The sequence below is a fragment of the Anser cygnoides genome, chromosome 13, assembly GCF_040182565.1.
Source record: "Anser cygnoides isolate HZ-2024a breed goose chromosome 13, Taihu_goose_T2T_genome, whole genome shotgun sequence".
Taxonomy (NCBI): Eukaryota; Metazoa; Chordata; class Aves; order Anseriformes; family Anatidae; genus Anser; species Anser cygnoides.
The window spans coordinates 20,645,496-20,667,204 of record NC_089885.1 but is presented as its reverse complement, the minus strand read 5'-3'; the positions used below and the strand labels follow the sequence as shown (position 1 = coordinate 20,667,204).

General features: G+C 61.1%; 1 protein-coding gene across 1 annotated transcript in view; it reads right to left on the bottom strand.

Annotated features, from left to right (window-relative positions):
• Positions 1-1,129: 1,129 nt before the first annotated feature.
• The window catches only part of EFNB1 (ephrin B1), a 59,608-nt gene continuing 39,028 nt past the window's right edge, over positions 1,130-21,709 (bottom strand). Inside the window, exons 3-5 of the mRNA XM_067004830.1 lie at positions 9,373-9,465; positions 6,880-7,008; positions 1,130-6,057 (exon numbers count right to left, since the gene is read on the bottom strand). Coding sequence (XP_066860931.1) covers positions 5,669-6,057; positions 6,880-7,008; positions 9,373-9,465 — 611 coding nt within the window. The 3' untranslated portion in view covers positions 1,130-5,668. The remainder of the gene's footprint in view (positions 6,058-6,879; positions 7,009-9,372; positions 9,466-21,709) is intronic.

Below are 21,709 nucleotides of genomic sequence, written 5' to 3'. Positions count from 1 at the left end.
GGCAGCCTGGCTTGAGGCAGGTGGGGGCTGCACCACGCAGGGTCCTGAGTCTCCCCCACCCCTAGAGCACGTCCCGCATCCCATATCCTGCACCCTGTACCCTGCACCCTGCACCCGCACACCCCTGCTGGCCTCTGCTCACCAGCAGCCTCCCTCCCAAAAAAGACCCCCAAAAGCCCACTGCCCCCAGGTTTTTGTGCCCCCATGGAGTGCTGGCCGTGCCACCTCCTCCTCTGGCATTAAGTCCACGGTGGGTTTAGAGGAAACATGCTCATTTGTTGTCCATCCTATTGCAAAAAGGATGTCATAGCCCCTGACGGCAGCTTCGTACTTCATAAAACATTTTAGGCTAGGCAAGTCCTTCCCCCGGTTCTCAGCAGTGACGAGGATTATTTGTAACCTCTCCACCAGGGCTTTCCCCCGGGACCTTTCCTCCTGAGCACCCCCAGGCTCCCTGCGTGCTACCCTCGGAGCAAGCCCAAAGCCTGCTCCTGTCCCCTAGGGAGTCCGCAGAGCCGAAACGCGGGCCCCGGGCTGAGCACCTCGGGTGAGCAGCCTCACCGGGCGCTGCCCACCCACCTCCCACGGCCCTCGCTCCGAATTTATCGCCACGCGGGGCCGGGCAGTGATGCAAAGTGCCACATTAAAGCTGGTTATAAAGAGCAAGAATGATGACTACGGTGGAACCCATTTCGGAGCCGGTTAAAGCACCATCTGTTAAGGATTTATTGCCATCCCATTTCCTAAAACGACTTTTTAATAACTTATTAAATGAAGGTACGCTGAGGAATGACTAAATAAATATCAGTCACCAGGAGGGATGGATGTTCCTGCCCCGAGCCATCCACAAAGTGGCTCTGGGTGCTCCCCAGCCTGGAAGCAGACCCCAAACCCTGTCCCCATCCCCTGCCACCCTGCTCCCTGGCTGGGGAGTGAGCACCCTGCAGCTCAGCACGCACCCAGCCGCAGGTAGGGTGCCAAGGGGGGGTGTAACGCTCACCCCAGCACACGAACAGCTCCCCCCACGCTGCGATGAGCTGCCCTGTCCCCGGCCTCCTTGGAGCCAAGGCTGTGGCTTCAAAGGACGACCCGGGGCAGCAAAAAAAAAGCACACGGGAGACAGCCAGGGTTTCCATAGGAAAAAAACCTTTTATTTAACAATATATCAGGTTCCATCACGGCTCCATGGGGTTCAGATGCCACAGAGCTGGTTACCGATGGCGATGATATGCTACTGGGCGGGAGAGCTGGGGCGAAGGCGAAAGGAACCGAAAGGAGGAGGAACAATGACGAGAAGAAACAAAAGCCCCCAGCACTGGGGGGCGGCGCGGCTGGCGGGGCCGGAGCCGACGGATGCTGAGCGGCGAAGGATGCTGAGCCCCGACCCCGGGCTGCTGGCATCGCCCCACGCCACGCGGCCCCCCCCGGGGCAGGGGGTCCTGGGCACCTCCACGCCACGGCCGCCCCAAGCCCCCACGGCCCCCCGGGGCTGCGCCAGCCGAGCCCCCTCTTGGTGGCACCGGGCGAGGGATGCGCGCGTGGTGGCAGCGCTGAAATGTGGGAGCGGGCACAGGGGTGCTGGTGTGCGGGGCGGCGGGGGCACGGCCCTGCTGGGGGCTCCCCGAGCAGCGGGGGCTGCCGCAGCCCCCCCCCGTACCCTGCTGATATAATGCGGATTTAATGCACGGGCTGCTGGGGGCATCTGGGACCGCGGAGCGCGCCCGGGTGCCAGGTGTGACAGTGGCACCGAGAGGGCTGCAGCGGGGACGGCCGCCTCGAGCCTGCCGGGGGGGCTCCAAGCAGAGCAGGCTGCAGCCTGCAGCTGGAAAACAGGGCAGGGGGAGAAGGGCTCTGCAACAGAGCAGCTCCACAGGTCTGGAAAAAGCAGGTCTCAAGACGCTGCATGGAGTTACGTGTCTTGAGGTTTTGGTTTTGCTTTGTGTTGTCTTATTTTTTTTTCATTTTTTTTTTCAGTTCAATGAAGAAAAGGAGATCAATTTGCTGCTGCTTGCATTTACTTTGCGTTAACAGGTCCGTGCCCAGCAGCTCTGCCTGGACCCAGCAAGGAGCTTTCCACGCACCAGGTCCAGCTCCCCCTGAGCACCGCGGGGCCCGGAGCTGCGCCCGGGGCAGAGGGGCACCAGCCCCACAGCACAGCGGGGGCAGTGGGACGTCCTCCCTGCTTGGGGCCCGGCACATCCCGCATTATACCCAGGGTACAGATCCCAATCCTGCCCCAGCACAGGCGGCTCGGGTGCCAGGAGCACTCCTGGGCAGCAGCACCCAGCACCCCTCCCCTCGCCGAGGGGCGTTTTGGGGCTGGGGGCTCCTGCGGCGACCCCAGGACCGGCCCCCGGGACCCCCGCACACCAGCACAGACCCCGCAGTGCGGCTCCTGGATTTGATCGCAGTATGACAATGTTTTACACCCGTTCTCGTGGTTAATTTTTTTTTTTTTTTTTTAGTTCTCATTTGTTTTTCTAAGAAAAAGCAACCAGAAAATAATTCGGAGTTTATACAAAACATCTTTACATTATTTCTCCCAAAAAAGACTAGTATTTACACAAACAAAACGAAACAAAACAACAACAAAAAAAAAAAAGAACTTCAACGCTTCCAATGAAAAGAACAGAAGGGACACAGTTTCAGGACCCAGCAGACCGAGGTGCTCAGCAAAAATCAAGAGTTCAGATTTCACCCTTTCTGCACATATTTACAAGGTTTTTTTTTCAGCTGCCCGCCGCAGAAGGAGCTGGGCTGCCCGGGGCCAGCGGCCACCCCGGAGCGCCAGCAGGGCCAGCCACAAGGACTCGCTGCTTGGCTTTTGGCACGCTGCGTGGCCGGACCCTCAGCAAATCAACCCAAAACCTGCCCCCCCCCCCCCCCCCCCACTGCCCCAGCCTCGCCACGTGAAACTCCTGCACCGAACCCACCCCAGCTCCTGCCCGCTGGGCTCTGCTCCCTTGGGGACCTCCAGGTCGGAATTTGGGGGGGATTTTTTTTTTTTTTTTTTTTAAGACACAATTTTCCGTGATGGAGAGCAGACCCCGTCCCCTTTGGCAGCGCCGGCACAGCGCAGCATCTGCATAGACGCCCCGAGGGGAAGGCAAGGGGCTGGGGGGGGGAGGAGGGGGTCTCAAAGGTGCTGGGGGGGGGGAGCAAGGAGAAGGGCCGGGCAGGGCAGCCCCCGCTCCCGGCCCCCCTCTGCCACAGGCAGTGACTGCGTTACGGCCCCGGGGCTGCAGCCGTCCCCCCGCAGGGATGCCCAGGCCGGGGAGGGGAGCTGGGGCAGCCCCCGCTGCTCCATCCCGAACTCCCACCTTTCCAAAAAATAAAAAATAAAAAGAACTAAAGCAACACGAACAAACGCTCTGCTCGGGCCCGCAGGCGGCGCAGAGCCGAGCACGCTCCTGCCCCAGCTGCCCCTGGCGAGGGCAGACCCCGCGGGGCTGCCCCCTCCGGGCCCCCCCGAGCTCCAGCCCCGTCCTCCTGCCGCCCCCGGCCCTCTCCTCATCAAGGCACTTTTGCAGAGCAGCTCTCTCGCTCTTTGGGTACGCCCCAGCCCAGCACCCAGGGCCGCTGGCGCTGGACGCGTGCCCGGGGCAAGGCGAGGAGAAGCCGGGCAGGGGGGGCGCACCGCGGCGGGCAGCAGCAGCCCCCTCCTGCCCCGCGCTTGCTCCCTGAGCAAAAGCAGCTACTGCTGAAAGGAAAAGAAAGCGAGGAAGGAGCACGCAGCCGCCAGCCCCGGGCTGGGACAGGCAGGGTGGCAGGGCTGTCACCTCCAACCTCACCGCGCATCAGCTACGGCGGCGGCAGGACCCCCACCCCGGGCAGAGGAAGCCAGGAGCGAGCCTGCCAGAAGAGCCCAAGGCTCCAACCCTTCCAGTTGCGGGCACGAGGCGAGCCAGACCATAGCAGAGCACGGCCAGGCTGGTGACCCCCTGCAGGAGCTGGGGGGGCTGGGGGGGCTCCTGCACCCGGAGCATCACCCAGGGGAGCTCCAGGCTCGGGTCGGGCCCGGAGGCAGGGCGCAGGGGGGCACCAGGGTGTCCTGGCACAGCGGGAGGGTGGAGGAGAGCCTCCAGCTCAGCTCCCAGCCAGGAGGAAGAGGAGGAGGAGGAGGAGGAGGAGAAAAGAGAGGAGGAGAAGGAGAAGGAGAAGGAGAAGGAGAAGGAGAAGGAGAAGGAGAAGGAGAAGGAGAAGGAGAAGGAGAAGGAGAAGGAGAAGGAGAAGGAGAAGGAGAAGGAGAAGGAGAAGGAGAAGGAGAAGGAGAAGGAGAAGGAGAAGGAGAAGGAGAAGGAGAAGGAGAAGGAGAAGGAGAAGGAGAAGGAGAAGGAGAAGGAGAAGGAGAAGGAGAAGGAGGAGGAGGGTTGAGCAGACCTGCCTGGGTGGATGGTGGAGACCCAAGAGCACCAGCTCCCAAACGTTGGCTTCCTCCTGGCACCGCCGCCCCGGCCCCGAGCCCAGCACCATCGTTTTCCAGTTTCCTTTCCAAGGAGAAGCGCCGCAGGGCTGCACCCCGGGGCGGCCAACTGCAGCACCGCCCCAGCACCAGCCGCGGGACGGGACCGGTGACACGGGTGACACGGGACGTGCAGCCAGCCCTGCCCTCCCTCCTCCCCAGGCCGCCCCACGCTTCACTTCCAGCAGTCCCGGCCCGACGGGAAGCAGCAGCAGAGGCTCCCCCTGCTCCTCGCTGCCGCGGAGCCCCGGGTGGGAGGATGCCCCGGGGAGGTCCAGGATCGCCGCCGAGGCTGCAGCCTCCGCAGGGCAGGAGGAGCGCTCGGACTCTCGCGCGCTGAATGCTTGAGACATCATATATATATTTTTTTTCTTTCTTTCTTTTTATAAAGAGACTAAAACAAGAGTCAACAGCTACGAACACAAAAGTTTAAAACGGCAGCGGCGGGCGACGGCGGGTCTGCCCCGCGGCCGGCGGGACGGCGTGCTGGAAGGAGGCGGCGGCGTGTGCCCGGAGGCGGCGGGCGGCGGGCCGGAGTCCCGCCCGGGATTCACAAAAATAAAAATGTTACAAAAAAAAATTAAAATAATTATAATAATAATAATAGTAGTAGTAGTAAATCGGGTTTGCCAGCTTCCTCCCTGCACAGTTCTCTGCATCTTGGCACCTAGGCGAAGCATCCTCCTCCTCCCCCCAAGGCCGCTCGCTCCTCGTCGGCCCCAGCTCCTCTCCGCGGCCCCGGCGTCCGTCCGGGCTCCCGGGACCCTCCGAGCCCGAAGCGGCGGCCGCTGCAGCACCAGGTGCACGGGCACTTAACACAAGGACGTGGCGGTGACGAGGGGAAATCCCAAAAACATAAAAGGGGAGGCAGAGTCTGCGGGGGCGCCGGCGGTGTCCGAGCGGGCGCGGAAAGGCAGGGTGCCCGCCACGGCGGGCGCTTGGCTCGCGCCCCGGCCGGCCGCAGTCTGGAGCAGGAGAGGAGGACGCTGGCGGCTCACCCTCGAAGTCCTGGGATTACAAAAGCTGAGAACTACAAAACTAAATACAAAGGGGGAGAGACGGCGCGCGAGCGAGCGGCGCGCTGCCGGGCGCCAGCCCCCTGCGCTCCCCGCGCCGTGCCGCGGGGCCGGGGTCGCTGCCTCCCCCGGAGCCGGACCCGGCGGCCGCTCGGCGCTCCCCTGCATGGCGGCGTGCCCAGGCTGCTCCTCACACCTTGTAGTAAATGTTGGCTGGGCTCTGCGGGGGCATCTCCTGGACGATGTAGACGGGGTGCCCGTAGTCCCCGCTCACCTTCTCGTAGTGCGGGCAGTAGTTGTTCTCTGTAGTCCGTAAGGGGATGATGATGTCGCTGGGCTCCGAGCCCGCGTTCCCGCTGCATTTGGGGCTGGCCAAGGTGCTGAGTGACAAGGCTGCGGCCCGCTGCTGCGTGTGCTTCCGGTGCCGCTTGCGGATCTTGATCAGGAGGACGACGAGGAAGATGATGATGAGGATGAAGATGACGCAGCCGGCGCCGATCGCCGCAAAAACGGCGACCTTGGAGCTCAAGAACCCGTCGCTGGGACCTTGGGTTTCCTGGCCATTTTGGTTGACGGAACCTGCAAGGCAAGGGGAGACGGGCGTCAGCGTGCACGGGTGGCCTTCCCCACCTTCCTACCCTGCTTAGCCCCTCGCGTGCCTTCACCCCTGCCTCCATGGCCAGGCACAACGTGACGGAGCCCTGGGGACCCACGTCGGAGGTGCCAGCCCGTCCCCTCCCGGCTGGATGGACCGAAATCTGGGCTGCGACCAGCACGCGCCCCGGGAGCCTCTGCTCTCCGCAGCTGACCTGAACGGCGTAATGAAAGTGGGGCCTGGTACCCGGAGCCCTGCAATATCCGATGACTGACCCCCACCTCCTCCTGACCCCGGCCCGGGCAGCTCCGGGCCCCCGAGGGGAGGCCACTTGGCCGGCTGCACCGCGGGAGAAGAAAAGAGCAACTTTTCCTGACTTCATCTGATTTCACTTTTCTCTCAGGGTCAGGAACTCAGGAAACCACCTTCAAAGGGCTTTCACACTGGCTCAGCTCAAAAACCCAAAGACCTCAACTCCTCCAAGCCCTCTCAGACGCACACGGAGGAACAGATGGGCAGCAGAGGGAGGAGGAGGAGCGGCGTGCTGAACCAGCACTTCTCCGCAACGCTGCTGCCAGCACAGCCCGGCGCTGGGAGAAGGAGCCCAGGAGCCCGAGCTGCTCTGCTCAGCAGCCTCGCGGCCGGCTCCCTGCCCCGGCACAGCCCAGCAGCCCCTTGCCCATAACACCCAGACTGGGCGAGGAGATGCTGGGGGACAGGGGTGCAGCTGGCACAGGGGCGCAGCGCCCAGCACCGCCCGGCTCCGCGGCTCCCAGCCCCTCTCCGGGACGCTGTGGCCACGCTACCTGGCTTGCCGGGCTCCTCCACCGCGGGGACCTTGTGGCGCGGGCTCTGCGTGACGATTTTCACCGTGTTGTCGGACTCCTTGCTGGGCCGACTCGTCGTCAGCTGCTCGGGGATGACCGCGTTTGGATCTGGGCGGGCAGAGAGGCGATGGACGGATGAGAAACCTCGACTCAACCTCGACAAAGGCAGCTCCCACCCCTATAAATATCCCCTTTCCCCATCCCTACTGGCCACCCTGCATCCAAAAAGGCTCTCAGCCTGCCGTCCACCCCGGTGCCCCAGGAGGAGCAGCTGTAGCACACCGATGGAAAAACTGTCCTCCCCTGTTTAGGCCAGTCCGTCCCCGGTGTAGCACCAGCCCAGACAATTATGCTGTTTCCAAAAGCTGCCAAGAGGAGCAAAGCCCTGTGGAGCCACACGCGGGGGGACGGCGGAGAGGAGGCAGGTGCAGAAGGCAGCACGAGCGCCCTGCGGCGCAGTGCCAGGAGCCGGGGGGTTCAGGCGGATCGCAGCCACCAGGCGCCCTGTGGGGCAATGCCAGCGACGCGTGGTACACGGAGCAGAAAGCACGGGGCCCGTCTGCACAGAGCTGGGAAGGCAGCGGGGGGACGGAGGAAGGGGCACAGGGCCAGCAGTGGCAGACCTGAGCAGGACACAAGCCTCTGTCTGCAGAAGAAGATGCCAGCCCATGGCCAACGACAAGCCTTAGATGATGACCGAGTTGCGTAGCTCCATAAATAACAAAGCTCCGTGAAAACCCACAGTGCTGGTAGCAAGGGATGGACCCAATCACACCACAACAGAAGCCTCCATCCTCAAACCTCCGACCTCCCTGGCAAACCCTGTGTTCAAAGCTCTGATTTGCTTTGCAAGCCACGGGACGCAGCCCTGCTCCTGCTCCCAGGTGCTCTGCGCCCTCCGCCACAACCCAAAAAATCACGGTGGCTTTTTGGGAAGCAAGAGGGATCCTGCCCTCCGCCGTGGCTTAAATGTGTGAGAACTGGGGCGAGCCCAATGGTAAGAGCTAGGAAAAAAGATGCAGCAGCATCACCCCAGGCTGGGCTGCCCTGGCTGCCTCCTCCCTCCTGGAAGAGACAGGAGGACGGAGGGAAGCGGCGTCCCCACCCTAATCCCGCACCCCAACGCCTTTTCGTGTTTTCTGAACTCCTGCGCGTGGGCTGGAGCGAGTTTCTTGCAGGGGCAGCAGGAGGAACACGAAGGGAAGGGAGGCTGCCAAGGCTGCAGCGCTGCTTCTTTTGTTTATTATAAATACTGGCCCCAGAGTGAAAACAAAATAATGAGAAGCAGGCACCAGGAGCTCCGCAGCCGAGAGGGGGCCGAAACAAGCCCAGGGCATGGCTGGGGCCAGGAGGCACTCGACAGCCCAGGAAGGGAGGTTTCGGGGGGCGATCTCCAGCAGCGGAGCCCACCCCACCGAGCAGAGGGGCAGGGGCACGGACTCGCGGGCAGTGTCTGGCACAGAGACCTCGGTGCTGGATGCTGCGCACGAGCCCGTGCCCTGCGTGGACCAGGGAGCTGCTCCTGCCTCAGCGCACTTGCAGCACGCGTGGGTCTTGTGCTCTGCTAGCTTCCAGCCCGGGCAAAAAACACCAGGCACCGCGGAACTGGCAATTACGCTGTCTTAATCCTAATGCACTAAACATGTGCGAGTGTTGGCCAAAGAAACAAGAAAGGAAGGAAGAAAGGACGAACCTAACAATGAAACCCTGCTGAACCTACTCAGGAAGCCATCCTGGCTCCCAACAGCCATTGGCCTGGCCTCAGTTTCCCCAGGATCCCGAAACAACCATGTGCCAGGACACGGGCATACATGGCTCAGATTCCCCACCGAAAAGAGGGGCTGCCGTAACACACAGCATCGCGGCAGCGAAGCAGCTTGAGGGTGACCTGCAGCCCTGCCCTGCCTCGCACGCTGCTTTTCCTCCTCGCTCCCCTGCAGCAAGGTCAGGCTGATGGGAACGTGTTGGTGGGCAATCAGAGCAAGGAGGCGCTCGGCCTGCATCAGCATCCGGAGTCTCACCCGGTCGTTCAGCTGCAATGACCGAGCACTGCTCAATACCTAGCTGGCACTAAGCGTTTTTTGGGTTGAGGAATCTGGGGAGACTAGAAATGGTGTGTAAAAGGCAGGTCTGAGATGGTGCTCGGGCAGAGAAGGATTTGGGAGGGTTTCTCTGCTCCTCTGGTAGGCATGGAGGAACGATGGGGCACGCCGGGAATGGTGTCCCGCAGCTGGCTGCGAGCTGGGGGCTTTGGGCACTTATTGTTGAGGGGAAAAAAAATCAAATAGATAACGTTATCAAGAAATGAAACCAGATCCTCACTCCTCATTGCCCTGGGATAACATGGAGCCAAAAGGAAGCCCTCCTCCCTCCCGGCGTTTCGGTGCCCGGGCACAGGACGCCCCCCCTGCCCCATTCCCATGCCCACAGCGCACCCCCCCTGCCCCACGTTCACACCCGCAGCGCACTCACCCTGCCCCACTTTCATGACGATCTTCATGGAGCGCGTCTGGCAGACCCCCCCCTCTCGGTTCTCCAGGCCATCCAGCGTCCCGTTAGAGGTGGCTGTAAGGGAAGGAGACGGGCGGTTAAGAACTCTGTAGGAAACGCAAGAGCACCGTCAAGGCTTTTTTTAGCTCTCCCATCTGTGGCTGGTCCCTTTGGGCCAGCTTAGAAAAATCCCAAGGAACAGAGGAAAAAAAAATTACGAGTGCTTCCTCGCGTTCCCCAGCCTGAAGACCCTCGCCCCAAACGGCACCAGCGATGCTGCATTCACACGGGGCAGGTTTGTTCCCCCACGCCAGGAGGAACAAAACTCGGAGAGTTTTTACCAATAAGGCTCCAGTTTTTTTGGATTGCAAAGCAGCTCCTATCGGGTACAGGCAGGAGAGCACGCAAGGGTTACTCCCCGCTCCGGCACGCGGAGCAGCGTGCTGCCAGCAGGCCCCAGCAGCACGGGCGCGCCTCTTCAGAAGATGTTTGCAGTGGTGAAGAAGTGATACCTCCAGCTTCCCCTCGCCGCCACATCCACACAAGCGAGCCATTCTCAGTGCCTGCGCGCTCCTCCCCCTTTAATTCCTGGATAATTTCCTTTGCTCCTCGGTGTATAATAGGAACACATGCATATGCACAGTTTAAATTATACATATATAATTACACACTGTGCCTCAGCAAAGAATGTAAACTCAGAGCCCCAATGGGCTCGAATGGCTTTAATTGCAGGGCAGAAGTCAGTTAAATTCACATTAACTTTTTTCTTTAGCCGGCACAGATTTTTTCAGGCTCTCTCTCCCGCGGGAGCGCAGCGCGCCGCCCCCCCCGATGCTGCTGCGCAGGCAGCCCCCCACCCATGCGCCCGGCCGCCCGATCCCACGCCGGGGCAGGGGGCACGAGTGGGCAGGAGACGAGAAAACACACGGCAAAACGGGGCATTACAGGATCAAAAAATGGCTTCTGGCCACAAAAGGGCCCCCATGGTGCCAGGTGGCAGTGAGCGCCCAGTAGGTGCTGCGCGGGGAGGAAGGGTGCTGTGCTGGGTGCCAATGGGTGCCAGTGGGTGCAGGGGGGCTCTGGCTCATGGCCCCTACCGAACTGAATTGACCCCCATCCAGCCCAGCATCGCCCACCAGAACCAGGCGCGAGGATGTATTCACGCAGGGGAGCCACAAAACCCGGGGGGAGCACGGCGACGGCGCGAGGGGGCCGAGGGGGGATGCGCAACGCAGGACCACGAAGCCACCTGGAGAATTCAACCGAGACAAGGCAGCGAAGCCAGGCAGGATCCGGCCACCACCTTCCCCAAGCCGCCTCGGTGCCAAAACTCAGCCCCGGAGTTTCGGGTTACCGCAGAGCTCCGGCCTCGGCCGGCGGCACAAGCGCTGTGCCGGGGAGGGGGGCGACGACTGACGGTCGGCTGGGACAAATCCATCAGACAGCCCTCGCTGGCTGTCAGCTCGCAGGTTAGGGGAGGAGGCCAGCTACGAAGCGAGGTCTTTCCTTTCCTTCTGGGCTCCCCTTCCAGCATCGGGGACCTCGGGGCGCTCGGTCGGTGCCGCGGCGAGGAATGGGAAATTTTTGCTTGGCGGCAAGGCGCAGGTTCGCGGAGCCAAAGCAGGTCTGGAAGGCTGCGCAGGGGGGGCTGGCGCTGCCCCTCCACGGGGCTGGATTCACCAAGAGCAGGGCATGGGCTCAGGAGCACCACGTCGCTCCCCGGCATCGCCCCTGCCTTGCCTGCGGGCGGCGGCGAGCCTGGAGCAGGGCAGGGTGGGGGCTCCAAGCACGTCGGCTCCGTCCCTGCGATCCAGCCTCTCGCATGAGCCCCCGGCAAATGTTTTCCTAATCAGAGAGCTGCTCGGGCGGCTGCAGAGTTATCGCCTCTCCAGCGACAGCAGCTTCGTTTGCCAGCAGCTCACCGGAGAAAGTCATATATCCACACGCTTGGGATTCGCCGGCCTCGGCTTTGACAGGAGCGCTGTCGGCATAAATCCCAGTGCAAATGCAGGGGGAAACGGGAGAAACTTCCCCTCAGTGCCTGCACAGGCTATTCCCAACTCGAGCCGGAGGTAGGGCCCGAGCTCGAACACACCGTAAAATCATCTTAGGGAGCTAATTCCTGCAGCACAAACAGCAGCTCTGTTCTCCCAGACCAGAAGCGCCTTTTTTGGGGTAAAATAAGTCAAAACAAGCAGTTTCATGAACAGCCTCCAGCCCAGCACCATGCCACACGGAATGGGGACACGGGCAGCACACACACATCTGGGGGCTGCTCCATCTCTGACAGACTTCACCCATTCCTGTTGCGGCTCGGAAAGCTGTAGCATCTCTCTGGGACGGACCCATTTATGCTTGCTTTCACCCCAAACTGCAGCCCACTTGCATGTCTCGCTGCCCGGAGCATCGCAGCACCCCGCTCCACGTGGCAGCAGCTTCTCCGCAGCCAGGAGCCAGCCCAGCAGGGCCAGGGAAAACATCAGTCAGCAACAACCAGCTCCAGCAGACCTTACCGAGGCGTATTTACAAGGTAATACCCAAATAATGCCAAAACGATCTACAGAGAAAGTAGGGCTTCGGTGCACGGGACCGCCGGAGATGTTGCAAAGGTGGAGCACGTGGCGGTACCGGGAGACATCTCCTCCAAAATAACTCCCGAGACATCGCATTCAGATACGACAAAAATACGAAGTGTTCGAACAATATAAAAGAATGCCAGCTGGAGAATCACATGGCCGGACTAAAGAGGACACAGCTGAGCGTCCTTTCTCCCAAGCAGCACACAAGACTTCGTTGAAGAAGCCTCTCCTCATTCTGATCATAATAATTACGAGGAGAAAAAGTAGCTCTGAAAGGGGAGCCACATAAAAAAAAAAAAAATGAAGAAGCTACTTGAGGGAACATAAAAGGGACAGCTAAAAGGGTAAAATGCTTGCAAAAACCATGGCGATCGTCTCCAGTACAGCCTCTTGAAACAGGCTTGAAACAAGGACGTGAAGGGCCCAGCTCTCTCCAGGCCCGAAATAGGCCACGACCGAAGCAAAGCGAGCCACTCCTCGTGCTGCAGAAAGCCGGGGCCACATCCAGACGACGAGGAGAGCGCAGCTTCCGACGGGCTTTATGCAAACACCCGGCAGAGCCTCAGATGGCCCCGCAGGAAGGGGTGCTGGGAGCTGGTGCCTGCTGCGGGCAGCAGGGTCCCGCGGGGAGCCGTGCACAAAGCTGTTCCCGTTGAAAACGTCCTTTTGCCCAAAATTGCAGCTGGAACGAAGAGGAAAGGGCATCTCGGGGGCGCGTAACCAGCTCACGATGGACACCTGAGCTGCGCACTTCGTTTCTTGTTTTCATGGTGGAAGAAGATCTAGCAGCAGCACCTGCCCACAACCTGGGAAGCGCATTGCAAGCCGTGAAACGAAAGCTCATGAGCGATCCCGAAGTACCTGTGATAATAACTGCTAGGCCAAGCGGAGAGCTGCGGCGGCACTGGGTAGCACCGAGCGGCCGATTTTAAATGGCAGATGAAATCCAGCGTCACCGAACACAAGGTGACACACGGGAGAGGGAGGCTAAACAGACAATCGTAGGCTCAGATGAGAAAACTATCGCTCGGGCACGATGCAGGAGACAGCAAGGATCGTTTTCCAAACGACACCTCGGTGTCAGCAGGGGTAGACGCCGTTAGAAACGATGCAGAGGTGACGCGTGGCACCGGGCAGGTGCAGCCCCCTGGGCTCCGTCCATCGGCGGGGACTCGGGGCGGGTGGCCGACGGGGGCACACAGCAACGGCGGGTGCAGGGCCCCGTGCCCGCATCCCCTTCGATTTCAGAGGGACTAGCACCGTCTCGTAGGAGCAGGAGAACAAAAGCAGCCTCTGGACAAACGACTTCGACACGGGCTTAACGCAGCGCAGCTCCCAGCCCGGAGAGCTATTAGATGCCTTCGCCTTAATGAAGCATTAAGCCCCAGGCTGCCGAGTGATGAGGATTTAACATTGATACTATTAACCATGTAATTGCTTGTCAATTCAGAGGAGATGCTCAGGCGGCGCGGAAGCAGAGGCAGGACCTGAGCTTGCTGGCACCGCTCACCCCAACCCTCGTGCAGGAGCTCCCCAGACGGCCACGCGGCAGCCCAGCCCCGGTGCCAACCAGCTGGCACAGCCCCTCCGCGGGGAATGGGGGCGAGCCATGCTTGTTCTCGTGCTCATGCTCATGTTCATGCTCTGCTCTGCTCTGCTCCAAGGCAGCAAGCAGTACCGGCAGCTTTCTGTCGGCGCCCGCCCGCCCGCCCGCAGCTGCGCACCCGATTCATCACACCCTGCCTTCCCACCGCCACGACTTAGAGCTGCACCATCGTTTTTCTTCCTCCACTAAAAATATTTCAAACAAGAACTTGGTTTTGGCAGATTGGAAACTCTGGAAGTAATACCTGGCAGCAGATAAAGGCAAGGGTCTCTTAAACGGTCAGCCTTGGACAGAGCGAGACGTTTGGTTTCTCTTCTGGATTCCCTCTAGCAGGACTCCGTTACGATTTGGGCCCCAAAGCACAATTAATGTGCTGAGACTGTAGCGAATCCAAGTCTCTTTCCTTTTATTATTCTTAATTACTCTTCCATCTGTGTACAGCGGCCCTGCTCCAGGCTCAGCCAAGCGCCGCATGGATCCAGCATGGACGCTGGCCCCGCAACCCTTCCCTCGCCCCCGAAGTGTCAAAGACTCGAGTTTCCCTATTTTCTCTCACAGCCCGCTGCAGGGCCCGTGCTCGCAGAGGATTTCCCTTCCTTTTCTCATGCCGGGGCTCTGCCGCCAGCTCCCACCTCCGGAAGGCTGCGGGAGCCCCGGGCGCAGGAGCACCGTGCCCTGCGGTGACAAGTGGCCTCGCAGCCCGTGGTGACGGCACTTCGGGCACAGAGAAGGGGCGGTGGGGAGGCACACGCCAGCAGCACTCTGTGCATTGCATCTTCAGCCCTGCTAAGGGGCAGCTGGCACAGAGCAGCCTCGACACACGGCTCAGATCCAGCACAGCTCACCCAGGACACCCAAACCAGGCCGAAAGCCCTGTCCACTCGGGTCACCTGTGACCCCGAGCACGTTCCTCGTACACCTCCGATGTGCTCAGACACCACGCCAGCATCCTCCTGTGCAGATCTGCAAACAAACTCTAGGAGGATTTCAAACAAAAACCCAGCTCGTGCCATCCTCCCTGTCCTCCCAGTCTTTCAAGTTGTTTTCTGCACCCTCAAAGACCACAGTGCAGGTGTTGCATCGCTGCAGGTGGGTGCCGCGTCCGTGCAGGTGTTGCAGCAGCGCTCAGCCCCGTCACGGAGCACCCAGCTTCTTCCTCCCAGCGGGGCCAGCGCACCCCTCCCCGTGCCCCGGAGGACCCGCAGGGACACTTCCAGGCCCCCGGGCAGCAGCACCGTGTGCTCGGCTGCACGTGAACACTCTGCGAGCCCCTGGCTGGTCGCAGCCACCTCCCTGCTGAAGCACCGGCACGCAGCCACGCGGCACCAGCCCACGCTCCCGCTGCTGCTCTGATTATTTGTGTTTCCTTCCCGGGCCGTGCTGGAGGGCGGTGAGCCCGACACCCTCTCCCCGCACACGTCACCCCAGCACCCTTCCCATCGGCTCCGGCACACCGGCGGGTCGGCTGCCAGAGCCCCGAGCTGTCACGCTGCCAGCAGGGCCGGGAGCCGCCTCCGACCCGATCCCAGCAGCAGCTGCGCTGGGAAGGGGCCCCGCAGCCCCAGAAACACCTGCGCAAGCCAGGCCGGCCCCGTCCCCTCCCCAGGCTCCTGCAGGAGGTGCGGGGCTAGGATTTCACACACCCTCTTGGCAGCCGGCGAGCCGCTCCAGCCCTGCCTTCTGCTAGGGAGAGAAGGAGCAGAGCAGCCCGCGCTGCCCCGCACCGCCAAGCCCCCACGGTGCCAGGGTCTGCGCCTCCTCGCTCCCGGCACCGCTGCTCCCCTGGGCACTCTCAGAGCACAGGGAGCCCCAGCACCATCCTAACCCCGAGCCTGTGTTTCACATGCAGCACTCCCCGTCCGCTCTCTGCCTCCTCCTCTTCGCTCCTCGGGGTCCCCCCAATGCAAACAGTTCAGAAACCTGCGGGTGTTGGCTGGAAAACGCCATCCCAGGAGCGCAGAAGCTGGGAATTTAACAGCCAGCAATCGCGACTCCTTCTCAGTTCCCAGCAGCTGGTTTCACGTTCCCTCTGCCCGGGGACTCTGTCACCCACAGCTCCTTCGTGGCCTGGGCACGGAGCTGAGGGCGAAACCCTCAGGGCAGGCTCGCGAGCGAGGAAGGAGCCTCCCAGCGCCCCCACCTCCTGCGCACACCGCAGCCGTGGGCACCCCGCATCCCCGCAGCTCCTGTTTGGAAGCGCTCGGCTTTTGCTGACGGCATCAACCTCGAGCAACAGCCAGGAGCCGCGAGCAAAGGCGGCTTTTACGGCTTCACCTGGCGTGGTGAGAGCCCCGAGACGAGGAGCACGCTGCAGACGCAGCGCCCGCCGGCACAGCCACGTCTGCTGGGGACCCCCACCCCGGCCAGCGCCGCGCTGCGGGGACGGAGCCGGTGCCGGCGATGGCCACGTGGCTCCAGCTGTCCGGGGAGCAGGGGCAAGCGGAGAGGCCGGGCAGGGCGCGAGGCGAAGCCAGTTGCCGGCCGGCACAAAGGCACCATTTATCGCAGCGGTGCTCGCGGGGGATTTGGGCGGGCAGGAGCACCACGTCCTCCCGGCGAGCACGGGCCGGCAGGGAGGGAGCTGCTGACGCCCACCAGCAGCACGCGCCCAGCCCTGGACGTACCTGGTTAAATAAATACATGTTATATAAATAAATGCATGAACGTACATTTAAAAACGAAACGCATAAACAAATAAACAAGCTTATCTATAAATAAATAACCTTTGAATCAACAAAGCCCTGTATAGCGCCGGGGAGGGAAATGCAAGCCCGGACCTCCTCCTGCCCGCCGCAGCGTGGGGCCGAGCCCTCGCAGCACCACGGCCAGCCTCCGCGCGGCCTCACGCACGGCATGAGGAAATGACCTGACGGTGCCGATCCCAGCCCGGCTCGGCTGCAGTCAGCATTTCGTGGTTTCGCACTGAATTTCACGGCTGGCGGGAGCGCCGCTCGGATTCACCCCTTCCTTCAGCAGGGCCAGGGCACGCGGCCCCCGTGGGGCTGAGGGCACCGGGGGGCTCGCGGCAGCCTCGCCGCTGGGTGCCCCGAGCCCACCACACGCTCTCCCTGCTTCTTGTACAGCGGGGACAGGCAGCCAGAGCCCCTGTCCAAAACGGAGCCTACGCTGGAGGCCGGCAGGAACCTGGGACTTTCCAGGCTGCCTTTTCTGCTGCCGCCAACTGCCAGCAAACGCCTGGTGAAAATCAGAAGGCTGGAAGACGCTTTGAGCAATTCTGATCAAAACGGTTGCGCGGGGTCTGGCTGGGTAGAGTTTACTTCCTGCCGGCCGGGGTCAAACCACCACAAGGATCAATAAAGGGGCACAAACGGGAGGGGAAAACCGAGGGTAAAACCGAGGGTAAAACCGAGGGACCGGCGTCAGCCTGCAAACCGGGCACGTGGTGCCGCAGCCGCGCCGGGCCCCCACCTCCACCCCCCACTCGTTCCACGTCTGTATGCAAACCACAAGGCGGGCGGTGTGCTCGATGTGGCAGAGGTAATTGTACAACAAAATATTAGTTTTTTTTTAATGTTCTGGCTCGCACATTTACCTCCTCAACCGTAACGCTGCCTAGCGCTCTGCCTGCCCCCTGGGAGCGGCAGCTCCGGTGCTTTCGGACACCGCGGCCGGGCTGCGACCCGCTGTGCCTTGGGGTCTCGAGGGGGGAGGAGAGCAGCAGGCCCCCCCCACACCTCCTGTGCCCTGCACTGGTCTGGGACTGCCCCGGGTGCTCTGGGGCAATGGGCAAGCAGCACTCCTATTGCACAAGGGAAGATGCTTTAACGCGGGGAATGACATCAAGAGCCTAATTTCCCATAAAAACAGCTTTTTGATGGAAAAAAATATAATCAGCCCTAATTAGCACTGCAATTAGGAGTCAGAGCCACATGGCAGGTAAGCTCATCAAGGCCAGAAAGCGCTTCTCGGCTGCAAGACCACTGCTTGCTTACTCAGCCGCACGCCCTCCAGCATCAAACTCTACCGAGACGTCCACGTGGGATCAGGTCACAAAATGGAGCCTTTCACTTAAGGTCCATCCGCCCCCTTCCAAAAAAAGACAGCAGCAGAAGGAGAGGAAGGTTATTTGCGACGTCTCCGTGGCAGCCCCAAGCAGCTAGCTACATGTCAGAAAGGAAAAAAAAAAAAGTGCCATGTAATTCTCCACCTGATGCTCTGCCAGAGTCATTTGTGGGCCCCGCTGGGACCCCGGGAGGAGGAAAGCACTTATTGAGTTTTAACAGGGTGTAAATCTCCTCGGTTAGGTAGCAAAACATCTGTGACTCTGCCGGGGCAATCTGCCGTCGCGGGGACGGGGAGCGGATGGCGGGGGAGAGCGCGGGTCCCTGGCGAGCAGGAAGGTGGCACGGAAGGACAGAAGGACAGAGGGACGGAGGGATGGAGGGACGGAGGGACAGAGGGACGGGGACGTGCAGAGCAGCGCTCCCCTCCCGGCTGCAGCTGCAGCAGCGGGGTTAGCCAGGGCTGCGTCATCGCTACCCGGATGCCGAACTGGAGGCGGTTCAGAGAAAAAAATCAAAGTTATCAGGGACCGGAGCGGCTGACTTATGTGCAAATGTCCTGGAAGTGGAATCCGCCTGGCTTGGCGGAGCCACAAGCGAGGGAGAGCGCTCGGAGACGTGGAAGGCGTAAGGCGGCCGGGGGGAGAGGAGCTCAGGGTGCGCTGCGGGACAGCCGGGAGGAAACCCGCCTGCAATCACGGGCACACTTTGCATAAGCATCAGGAACCTGCTGGCAGCGGGGACGTTTACACGGGTGCGCAGAGGCAAACAACCCCACGGCGGGGATGGGACGCGGCCCCGCCGCCCTCCTGCAGGTCTCAGTGCTGCCGCAGGGCGCTGCCGCAAGGACCTGGCGTCCCCGAGCCACAGCACCCGGGCGTCCCCAGGAGATACCGAGTCCCCCCGGCTACCCAGCGGAGGACGTGCCCGCTCGCTGGTCCTGCAGCCGCAGAGCTATGGGAAGGATGGAGAAGGGCCCCCTGTGCCCCCCAGGGCAGGGCCGGCCCCGTGGCAGCGGGGAGCAGGCACACGTTGCCATCCCCCCGCAGCCCCGCGCCGGCTGCGATTACCTGTGCCAACACCCGCGCCGCGCCGCGGGATCAAAGAGCGGCGGCGTTACACAGCAGCAGCAGCAAAATCATCACTCCTAGGGCAAAGAAACTTCAAATAGCGACTCAAAGTCCTCCTCCCCGGAAAGGCGAGCTTCCAGAGGTGCAGCACGCAACCTGGGGAGCCTCCACCGGCACAGGCAAGCCGGCCAAGAGGATTTCAAAACACAGATCATTAGAAATTAAAAAAAGATGGAAAAGAGCTACGTATCGCAACTCATTACTGCGGGAGCCAAGCTGGCTCGCAGGCTGCACGTCTCGCAGCCCGAGCATTGCAGTGCTCCCCGCAGCCCCAGCGTGCTCTCACTCCACAGAATTGCAGCATCCAAATTCCAGCTGGATCTGCAGCTCCCCACCACTGCACAGCCAAGCGCCCACAGCTCCCATGCGAGCCCCCAGTGTCCCACCGCGCAGCAGAAGACACAAATCACGGTATTTCCGTGTGGGGACAGGCCAGGTCGCAGCTGAGGAGATGTTTGCAAGCCCATGAAAATGCAAAGAGGGAGAAAGCTCCGGCGGAGGCGAGCCCCGCTCCCACGCAGAGGTGAGCTCCTCCGACAGCCTCGTCCCGGCTCCCCGGGGACAAGAAAGCACTGCAGGTGCACAGGCAACAAAGAGAAAAGCAGCGAGAGGGTCTCGAGGCAGGAGCAGTTATTTTAAAAATACACCAAGCAAGTGGTTGCCGGCGCTTATCAGCTGCACACCCTTCCCAGACGTGCCTACACGCTGTGAGTCTTTTTCAAGCCGTCTTCAAGCTGAAGGCTTCTTCAGCCTTTCAAGTGTCTTAGCAAAAATTTACTCAAATCGCAGTCATGTTTTAATCTTTTCCAGCGCTGCAGAGGAAGCCCTCAGCGCCGCACACCGCTGAAGAGCAGGGTCCCCCCTGACATCGCCCGCCAGAGAGAAGCACCGCTGAATTTCTGCACCTCGGAGCATCCCCCAGCTGCTGGACGAAGACCGCAGGGCTCAGCCCAAAGCCCGGTGTCACAGCCCTGCCACCCGCGAGACCTCCCGGGGTCCCCGTGCCCCGAGCAGAGCCGGCTGCGGCTCCCGTGGCCACGCAGGAGGTCGGGCAGGGGCCGGGCTGGCAGCGCGCACCGGGCACGGCCCCACGGGGCCCCCGGGCAGCAGCAGATCAAAGCGCTGGGTATTTACCTCCCGGCCGGGCGCAGGGACACTGGCCCTTTCTGATAGGGCTTTTCATCCCTATTAGCGCCATGAAAGGCTGAGCCATGAGATCAGCTGCCAGGGGCTGCGCGGGGACAACGCTGAGCCGAAAAGGTCAGGAGGGAGGAGGAGAAGAGAAAAGAGGCAGAGGCTTAAGGGACAGGGCTCAACAAAATCGCATTTACTGTGGTCACGGTCTTCAGACAAGCCTCCGAGACAAGTAACCGCGTGTTGTCTAAGGGCCATTATTTGGGTTTGACATGTCCAGCGCAGGGACTTTGAAGTTCCGAGGCGGGCACCGCTAGAGCCCGTTTGTCCCCAGCACCAGCCCGACGGCTCCCACACCGCCCAGCACCTCCCGTGGGATGCCCCACGGCCGGGGCACCTCCTCCCCACCAAAACCACCTCCGCCACCCCTTCGCCCCCAGCCCCATCGGCCAGAGAAGTCCACCCCGGTGGTGTCCCGGAGCTCGGCGCTGCTCGTGCGCCCCCGCCACCACGGCGCAAGGACGCGGAGGCTGCGCACCCGCAGCGCGCCAGCCCATTTGGGTGAAGAATGAGGAAGCTGGTTAACTGGGTTTTATATCAGCAGAAGTTCACAGCCCTCATCACGGCATCAAACAGCACTTTTGCTTTCAACTCATCTTCACCAAACAAGTCGTGGGACGGGAGCTGAGGAGTACATGAAAGTGGCCACATTCAAATGCAGTCAGCAAAGAAACCTGGCGGAGAGCTTGGCCGGCGGGCACCCGGCACGGCCCCCACCACACACAGCACCCACCACACACGGCACCCACCACACACGGCACCCACCACACACGGCACCCACCACACACGGCACCCACCACACGGCCGATGGGGAGGGAGGGAGGAGGGCTCAGTGTCCATGGGGACAGCGGGGGTGAGGGAGGAAACAATCGGGCTGCAGAAAGGCCGAGGCTCCTGGAGCGGCTCCGCGGACACCCTCGCGCACGCTGCGACTCCCAGCTGGCTCGCAGGCCTCCTAAACCCAGGGCAGCTATTTCAGGAGTCAGGGTGCAGCCAGAAAAACGAGTATGGCAACGTGTCTCAAAGACAAAAAAAAAAAAAGAAAAAAAAGAAAAAGAAAAAAAATTTAAAAAAAAGAAATTAAAAAAAAGAGGAAATGAAAAAAAAAAGGAAATGAAAGGAAAAAAGAAAACAGAGAAAAAGAGGAAAAAAGAGAGAAAAAGCAGAAAAAAGGAAAGAAAAGAGGAGTCTGGCACTTGGCAGTACACAGGTGACCCCCTTCTCCGCATTAAAATTCCAACTAGAATAGAAATAGAAAAATGCTGAGGAAGAAAGGGCCGGGGATGAAACCCGCGTCGCAGAGGCAGCGATGGCCTACAACAATAGTTCTTGCCAGGTTGGGCCTAATTGCATCTAAAAACAGAAATGCAAGACAAGGGGTTTAAAGGAACAGTCGGTGCAATGTATCTGGGCTCTCTGAATCCCGCTGCCAAAAACTGTTAGATTGGATTACGAACATTATTACATCAAAAATGGATTGAAGGGCTTAAAGACTAACAATCAACAGGAAACGCGTGAGATTTATGGGGCAAGCGTCCGCTGCGGCCTCGCCTCTGCTTTAGCATTTTCTGCAAATGAACTGGAGGAGAAGGACGGCTAGTTATGAGTAGCCTTCCCCTCTCCCTGGGGGGGGACAGGTTGGGCACCACGAGCGTGCCCGGGGTCCCCACGGGGTACCCCAGAGATGCCACCTGGAACCCAGGCGGTGCTGCAGGGACAGCGCGCTGCCCGCCCCGCGTGCCGGCGGGGACCGAGCGGGACTGGAGGGACTCGGCTCTTCTGGAGCAC